The sequence below is a fragment of the Anabas testudineus genome, chromosome 17 (assembly GCF_900324465.2).
Source record: "Anabas testudineus chromosome 17, fAnaTes1.2, whole genome shotgun sequence".
NCBI classification, from domain to species: domain Eukaryota; kingdom Metazoa; phylum Chordata; class Actinopteri; order Anabantiformes; family Anabantidae; genus Anabas; species Anabas testudineus.
In genome coordinates, this window is record NC_046626.1 from 873,124 (window position 1) to 883,414 (window position 10,291).

Here is a 10,291-nt window from a genome sequence, read left to right on the forward strand (position 1 = left end):
TTGATATAAAATTAGAAATTTAAATATTTGTTCTTTTAATGTTTACTTTATTTCTAACTTGTATAATTTAGACAGGATATATTTTTATAGAGAGCAAAATGGTATAAGTTATTTAAGGTTTATGTTAAAAAAAGTTAAGTTTTAAAAGTTTTAGTGTGCTCAATAAATGTTTATCCTGTTTGGCCCGCGACCTAAAGTGTGTTTTGGATTTTGGCCCCCTGTGCAAATAAGTTTGACACCCCTGATTTACACCTATCATCATTTTAAAGGAATTTCCCGAATCCTCGCAGACTCCTTCAATTATCTAGATTCCCCAAGTCCTATCCTCAAACATTTGTGTTAATCTAAGAGGTAACATTACAACTTTTCGGCTAGAGACGCTGCTAAACCACGTAGCAGTTTCAGGGGTTTGTACTTTTAGATCAGTTTTAGATCAGTCATCTGCCTTTATCGTGCCCTGTTATACTGTTTTACTGTTTTACTTATTACAAGGCTGTACACGGTGCTGAGAGGTTGCCAGTGTTTTAGCCAACTATGGATAAACAAGTTAGCAAGCAACTACTTAAATCTATTTGGTGAGGATAATTATCCCTTTATTGGCGTATTTCAGTGAAAATGAACAATTCTCTGCTTTTGTCTCGTCTGTAACTCTTAATACGTGCTGTCCATCTGTCACGTGACGCGTGACACAGGCGCTACAGTGTGGTTGTCATGGAAACGAGTGGCTCATCAGAAAGCGTCCGCGCGTGCAACTGCAGCAAGAGAGACGAGCAGAGAAATAAGGAGAATCGTCGACACAATTCCGTCTGTGGTGAGTACAAGTTATTGAGAAGGTTACAGATTTGAACCACGGTATAACAGAGTGCCACATCGACATAAACACGGCACACACGTGCGAAACAATGGGTAGTTGCTTGTGGTCTCTGCCTTGTCTTTTCCAGTATCACCGGAAATAAAATGCGGCATGACTTCCGCCCATGATCCTCACATTAAAATGGTTGCGCATAAGGTGACCTGTTATATGTACGGTAACGCAGATATTGGGGTTTGGAGAGCAATTTAAATAATGTCAAAACACAAAACCGTAATAAAAAAAGTAAAGCTTGAAAATGTACTTTCCCAAGTTTTTACTCGTCTTTTATTTTGAAGGACAAGTCACCTTCATGTCAGTGCCTTGTGTTCGGTAACTTCATGATGCTGCAGACACAACAGAGCCTTCAAAATGAGCCCAGCAGCACATGCACATGCAAAGATATATATATATATATATATATATATATATATATATATATATATATATATATATATATATATACACTCAAATCCAAATTATATATATATATATATATGTCCTGACACTCAAATCCAATTATATATATATATATATATATATATATATATATATATATATATATATATATGTCCTGACACTCAAATCCAAATTATATATATATATATATGTCCTGACACTCAAATCCAAATTATATATATATATATATATATGTCCTGACACTCAAATCCAAATTATATATATGTTCTGACACTCAAATCCAAATTATATATATATATATATATATGTCCTGACACTCAAATCCAAATTATATATATGTCCTGACACTCAAATCCAAATTATATATATATATATATATGTTCTGACACTCAAATCCAAATTATATATATATATATATATATGTCCTGACACTCAAATCCAAATTATATATATGTTCTGACACTCAAATCCAAATTATATATATATATATATATATGTCCTGACACTCAAATCCAAATTATATATATATATATATATGTCCTGACACTCAAATCCAAATTATATATATATATATATATGTCCTGACACTCAAATCCAAATTAATATATGTTCTGACACTCAAATCCAAATTATATATGTTCTGACACTCAAATCCAAATTATATATGTTCTGACACTCAAATCCAAATTATATATAATATATATATATATGTCCTGACACTCAATCCAAATTATATATAGTTCTGACACTCAAATCCAAATTATAATATGTTCTGACACTCAAATCCAAATTATATATATGTCCTGACACTCAAATCCAAATTATATATATATATATAATATATATTATATATGTCCTGACACTCAAATCCAAATTATATATGTCCTGACACTCAAATCCAAATGAGATATATATATATTATATATAATCTGTCCTGCCTGACACTCAAATCCAATTAATATATATATAATATATATGTCCTGACACTCAAATCCAAAGGTGATATATATATACTATATATATGTCCTGACCACTCAATCCAAATTATATATATATATATATATAATATATATATATTGTCCTGACACTCAAATCCAAAATTATTATATATATATATATATATATATATATATATATATAGTCCTGACACTCAAATCCAAATATATATATATATATATATATGTCCTGGACACTCAAAATCCAAATTATATATATAATATATATATATATGTCCTGACACTCAAATCCAAATTATATATATAATATATATATTGTCCTGGACACTCAAATCCAAATTATTATATATATATATATATATGTCCTGACACTCAAATCCAAATTATATATATATATATATATGTCTGACACTCAAATCCAAATTATATATATGTCCTGACACTCAAATCCAAATTATATATATATATCTGTCCTGACACTCAAATCCAAATTATATATATATATATAATATATATATGTCCTGACACTCAAATCCAAATTATATATATATATATATATATATGTCCTGACACTCAAATCCAAATTATATATATATATATATATGTCCTGACACTCAAATCCAAATTATATATATATATATATAATGTCCTGACACTCAAATCCAAATTATATATATAATATATGTCCTGACACTCAAATCCAAATTATATATATATATATATATATATGTCCTGACACTCAAATCCAAATTATATATATATATATATATATATATATATATATATATGTCCTGACACTCAAATCCAAATTATATATATATATATATATGTCCTGACACTCAAATCCAAATTATATATATGTTCTGACACTCAAATCCAAATTATATATATATATATATATATATCCTGACACTCAAATCCAAATTATATATATGTTCTGACACTCAAATCCAAATTATATATATATATATGTCCTGACACTCAAATCCAAATTATATATATGTCCTGACACTCAAATCCAAATTATATATATATATATATATCCTGACACTCAAATCCAAATTATATATATATATATATATATATATGTCCTGACACTCAAATCCAAATTATATATATATATATATATATATATGTCCTGACACTCAAATCAAATTATATATATATATATATGTCCTGACACTCAAATCCAAATTATATATATGTTCTGACACTCAAATCCAAGTATATATATATATATATATGTCCTGACACTCAAATCCAAATTATATATATATATATATGTCCTGACACTCAAATCCAAATTATATATATATATATATATATATGTCCTGACACTCAAATCCAAATTATATATATGTTCTGACACTCAAATCCAAATTATATATATGTTCTGACACTCAAATCCAAATTATATATATGTTCTGACACTCAAATCCAAATTATATATATATATATATATATGTCCTGACACTCAAATCCAAATTATATATATGTTCTGACACTCAAATCCAAATTATATATATGTTCTGACACTCAAATCCAAATTATATATATGTCCTGACACTCAAATCCAAATTATATATATATATATATATATATATATATATATATGTCCTGACACTCAAATCCAAATTATATATATGTCCTGACACTCAAATCCAAATTATATATATATATATATATATATATATGTCCTGACACTCAAATCCAATTATATATATATATATATATATTCCTGACACTCAAATCCAAATTAGTATATATATATATATATATGTCCTGACACTCAATCCAAATTATATATATATATATATATATATATATATATATGTCCTGACACTCAAATCCAAATTATATATATATATATATATATATATATATATATATATATATGTCCTGACACTCAAATCCAAATTATATATATATATATATATATGTCCTGACACTCAAATCCAAATTATATATATATATATATATATATATGTCCTGACACTCAAATCCAAATTATATATATATATATATATATATGTCCTGACACTCAAATCCAAATTATATATATATATATATATATGTCCTGACACTCAAATCCAAATTATATATATATATATATATGTCCTGACACTCAAATCCAAATTATATATATGTCCTGACACTCAAATCCAAATTATATATATATATATATGTCCTGACACTCAAATCCAAATTATATATATATATATATATATATATATGTCCTGACACTCAAATCCAAATTATATATATATATATATATATATATATGTCCTGACACTCAAATCCAAATTGGATATGATATATAGTATATATATGTCCTGACACTCAAATCCAAATTATATATATATATATATATATGTCCTGACACTCAAATCCAAATTATATATATATATATATGTCCTGACACTCAAATCCAAATTATATATATATATATATATATATATATGTCCTGACACTCAAATCCAAAATTATATATATATATATATATATATATATATATATATATATGTCCTGACACTCAAATCCAAATTATATATATATATATATATGTCCTGACACTCAAATCCAAATTATATATATGTTCTGACACTCAAAATCCAAATTATATATATATATATATATATGTCCTGACACTCAAATCCAAATTATATATATGTTCTGACACTCAAATCCAAATTATATATATATATATATATGTCCTGACACTCAAATCCAAATTATATATATGTCCTGACACTCAATCCAAATTATATATATATATATATGTCCTGACACTCAAATCCAAATTATATATATATATATATATATATATGTCCTGACACTCAAATCCAAATTATATATATATATATATATATATGTCCTGACACTCAAATCCAAATTATATATATATATATATGTCCTGACACTCAATCCAAATATATATATGTTCTGACACTCAAATCCAATTATATATATATATATATATAGTCCTGACACTCAAATCCAAATTATATATATATATATATGTCCTGACACTCAAATCCAAAATTATATATATATATATATATATATGTCCTGACACTCAAATCCAAATTATATATATGTTCTGACACTCAAATCCAAATTATATATATGTTCTGACACTCAAATCCAAATTATATATATGTTCTGACACTCAAATCCAAATTATATATATATATATATATATATATGTCCTGACACTCAAATCCAAATTATATATATGTTCTGACACTCAAATCCAAATTATATATATGTTCTGACACTCAAATCCAAATTATATATATGTCCTGACACTCAAATCCAAATTATATATATATATATATATATATATATATATATATATGTCCTGACACTCAAATCCAAATTATATATATGTCCTGACACTCAAATCCAAATTATATATATATATATATATATATATGTCTGACACTCAAATCCAAATTATATATATATATATATATATGTCCTGACACTCAAATCCAAATTATATATATATATATATATATGTCCTGACACTCAAATCCAAATTATATATATATATATATATATATATATATATATGTCCTGACACTCAAATCCAATTATATATATATATATATATATATATATATATATATATGTCCTGACACGCAAATCCCAAATGATATATATATATATTATATATGTCCTGACACTCAAATCCAAATTATATATAGTAAATATATATATATGTCGGACACTCAAATCCAAATTATATATATATTATTATATATATGTCCTGACACTCAAATCCAAATTACTATATATATATATATATGTCCTGACACTCAAATCCAAATTATATATATATATGTATATGTCCTGACACTCAAATCCAATTATATATATGTCCTGACACTCAATCCAAATTATATATATATATATAGTCCTGACACTCAAATCCAAATTATATATATATATATATATATATATATATGTCCTGACACTCAAATCCAAATTATATATATATATATATATATATATATGTCCTGACACTCAAATCCAAATTATATATATATATATATATATGTTCTGACACTCAAATCCAAATTATATATATATATATATATATATGTCCTGACACTCAAATCCAAATTATATATATATATATATATGTCCTGACACTCAAATCCAAATTATATATATATATATATATATATATATGTCCTGACACTCAAATCCAAATTATATATATATATATATATATATATATATATATATGTCCTGACACTCAAATCCAAATTATATATATATATATATATGTCCTGACACTCAAATCCAAATTATATATATGTTCTGACACTCAAATCCAAATTATATATATATATATATATATATGTCCTGACACTCAAATCCAAATTATATATATGTTCTGACACTCAAATCCAAATTATATATATATATATATATGTCCTGACACTCAAATCCAAATTATATATATGTCCTGACACTCAAATCCAAATTATATATATATATATATATGTCCTGACACTCAAATCCAAATTATATATATATATATATATATATATGTCCTGACACTCAAATCCAAATTATATATATATATATATATATATGTCCTGACACTCAAATCCAAATTATATATATATATATATATATATATATGTCCTGACACTCAAATCCAAATTATATATATGTTCTGACACTCAAATCCAAATTATATATATATATATATATATATATATATGTCCTGACACTCAAATCCAAATTATATATATATATATATATATATATGTCCTGACACTCAAATCCAAATTATATATATGTTCTGACACTCAAATCCAAATTATATATATATATATATATATATGTCCTGACACTCAAATCCAAATTATATATATATATATATATATATATATATATGTCCTGACACTCAAATCCAAATTATATATATATATTTATTTATGTATTTATTTATTTTTAATAATTAATATTGTTTATATTTTCTTTGTGAGTGGTTGTTATCTTGACTAAAACTGCACACAAACATTGAGGGAGTTCTTAGCGTGACACTTGAGTTGGATAAAGCTGTTGTTACACATTTCCTCTCAGATCATTATGCAGGATAACAGGAATGGGATGATGTCATTCCCATCACCGGTCAGCAGAGACAGGGTCATCTGGGAATTCCCAAAGGTATATCCTTTTTTGCCAGTTTTATTCAAGTGCTGCTAGCATGACTTGCTCTTGTTGTAAAATGTATGAAGTGGCTTTATGCAGACTAAATATCATTGGGATGTTTCCAATTCAGTGCTATACACCTGAGACCTCTCTACAGTTGAAGAAAGACTGGGACGTTCAGGCTAAAGCAGCCTGTAAAGACAGAGCTGCCAGGCACCAGCCGTAAGTCTCCTGCTTTGGGTTGATGTCTCATTTTTAGTTTTCCTTGAACATTAAAATTGGTACATTTCTTTTTAGGTGGGACAGACAGAAAATGTCCAAAGTGGTGGTGGTTGGAGACCTCAATGTGGGGAAGACGTGCCTCATCAATAGGTACTTCAAACCAATTTAAGATACGACCAGTGTAACAGAGACTGCTGCTAAAAACACCTTGTAAAATAAAAAATTTAAATTCTTGACGCTGAAAATGTGAGGACATCTAAAACCTTTGCTGTTTGTGACGTTTTCAGGTTTTGTAAAGATGTATTTGAAAGAGACTACAAAGCCACCATAGGAGTGGACTTTGAGATCGAGAGGTTTGAAATATGTGGAGTGCCTTTTTCCCTTCAGATGTGAGTAGTCTGCCTTCAAACAGCTGATATGATCCTGTGCTTAGTGTTTTGATGTCTGTAATGTTGGGTGCTTTTTGTTTTCTATAGATGGGATACTGCTGGGCAGGAAAAATTCAAGTGCATTGCTTCTGCATACTACAGAGGTGCTCAAGGTAAAAAGTGTTATAATAAGTAACTTTAAAAAGGTGATGCTATGTAAGAACATTTTACATTTTAACAAGGTTAAACAAATAATACTGAAACTTCCTGGTTATCTTTTCCAGTTATTATCACAGCCTTTGACATGGCAGACATAAAGTCCCTAGATCATACACGGTAGGTCTCATTATACCATTATCACTAGACATATTCTACTGGCTTGTAAAACAAGACAGTAACATGCTAGGTTGTGAAGTACTTTCCATACTTGTATTCTAACAAAGAACCACATTATTTTGTACTGTATGTATGGGAGAGGTGTGTAGTAGTGACAAACCAGTTTTAGAATTATTGTCTAACTGCACTTCCCCTCAGTTCTACAGTACCTTATAGCAGGTGTCAGCTCATGATTGTGTTTCTCTGGTGCTTTATTGCTTTGGTTCACTCTCGCTGTTGACATAATCCAGAGCATCCAGCTGCTGGCATAAAAAAAAAAAACCCTCAGATTATCACATTGTACACTTCAGACATGGACAATTTGTATCTACCAAGTCTCTGGAGGGAAGAGGGGAGTCAGTCAAATTATAATCAGCTGTAAGAGATGAACTGTAAGATAAAGTAAAGATTTTGTTGTTTTTATAGCCAGTGGTTGGAGGAGGCTATGAGAGAAAATGAGCCTGACTCCTGTTTCATCTTCTTAGTTGGGACTAAGAATGACCTCCTGGTGAGTATACAGTAGATTGTACTGTTTTTGTAAACTTTTACATACACATTTTTGTCCAATACCTAACTTATACTTGTTTATGTAAGCCCTCAGACGAAAGACAGAGGACAGAAAAAGATGCCATCAGAATAGCAGCAGAACTGCATGCAGAGTTTTGGGCTGTTTCAGCTAAAACAGGTAGAATCAACAGCTCACGCTTGTCACTTATTGCTGCAGAGCGCATGACAAAAACATTAATACGGTGCAGCCTAGATGAACCAAAATCCACTGTAAAGCTGTTCATTTTCTTCTGTTGTTTTCAGGGGAGAACGTGCAGAGGTTTTTCTTCAGGGTGGCAGCACTAGCCTTTGAGAAGTGCATGCTGAAGGACATGGAGGATGGGATCCCTGCTAGCATAGGAAGAGGAGCTGGTATCAGTAAGTAATAACTAATTTCATAACAAACAGAGATTCTGATGATGGAAGTTTAATATAGAAAAATGTTTGTCTTCACAGAATCGGATTGTGCCAACATGGAGGTAGAACCCCCCCAAGACAAAAAAAGAGGCTGCTGCTGATGAAAAACTCATTTTTTTGAATAGAGGAACGTGTCACAACAGTGTGGCTCATTGTCATGTTTAGTTTAACCGGCATTGTTTTTTCACAAAATGGACAGATAAGCTAAATCAAGTTACAGACTTACAAACATTACAGTTAGTGGATGCAATTATTATTGCTTTTAGTATCTTTAAGGTATTTATTAACAAATATATTATTAACAAATATATAGAAAATCACTAGCCTTATCCTTAATGCTGAACAGAAGCAGATGGAAACTGTACTCTGAGCTTCAGCTGCATGAGTATAAATGATGGACCAAAATATGCCTTAGGAGATGTTCCCTTAGATTACGTATTTCACCATAACTGCCATGTGTTCTGACGTTGACAGAACATCGGACCAGTATATGTTCCTTGGACTCAGATGTAATTGAACTGAAGCCATCAATGATGGATTTTTTTAGCAGATGCAATTGTTTTTCTAAATGTAACCATTTTCATATCCAAAGAAATTCAGTGTTCAGTGCTTCACCCAGAATGTAATTAGTGTAATAAAGCCAGTGTTGGCTACTATTGACCTAGTCTAACGTTATAATGTAATTTTTACATAAAGTAATAGTATCTCAGTATAAGAATAAGAATTGTGCTTATGTCAAAAACCTATTATAATTTAATAAAGTAGTTTATACCTTCTCTGACCTATTGTGTCTTCATAATATTAAACATTATTATTATGTGCAAAATTCATATGCCAAATCCCTCTATACCTAATTTATGCTTTACTGGTCCAAATATCTAAAGAAAGCTAAATGGAATCTGCATTTCATCAGACTCATCAGCTCCATCAGCACGGGTTGAATCCTTTTTAAAAAGCTAAGATGG

At 28.3% G+C, this 10,291-nt stretch overlaps 1 protein-coding gene across 1 annotated transcript; it reads left to right on the forward strand.

The window, feature by feature from the left end:
• The first annotated feature begins 720 nt into the window (after positions 1–720).
• On the forward strand, positions 721–10,090 carry rab36 (RAB36, member RAS oncogene family). The gene is made up of 11 exons (XM_026374994.1): positions 721–811; positions 7,330–7,413; positions 7,529–7,620; positions 7,696–7,770; positions 7,908–8,009; positions 8,097–8,161; positions 8,273–8,324; positions 8,790–8,871; positions 8,958–9,048; positions 9,174–9,287; positions 9,366–10,090. The coding sequence occupies exons 2-11, from the start codon at positions 7,336–7,338 to the stop codon at positions 9,425–9,427; spliced, it is 813 nt and encodes a 270-aa protein (XP_026230779.1). The 5' UTR covers positions 721–811; positions 7,330–7,335; the 3' UTR covers positions 9,428–10,090.
• The last annotated feature ends 201 nt before the right edge of the window (positions 10,091–10,291 follow it).

Excerpts from the sequence above, each read along its gene's own strand:
- rab36 (XM_026374994.1), top strand. The coding sequence starts at position 7,336 with ATGCAGGATAACAGGAATGGGATGATGTCATTCCCATCACCGGTCAGC. Across the intron at positions 7,771-7,907 it reads AAGACGTGCCTCATCAATAG|GTTTTGTAAAGATGTATTTG; the intron begins GTACTTCAAACC and ends TGACGTTTTCAG. Across the intron at positions 8,162-8,272 it reads ATACTACAGAGGTGCTCAAG|TTATTATCACAGCCTTTGAC; the intron begins GTAAAAAGTGTT and ends TATCTTTTCCAG.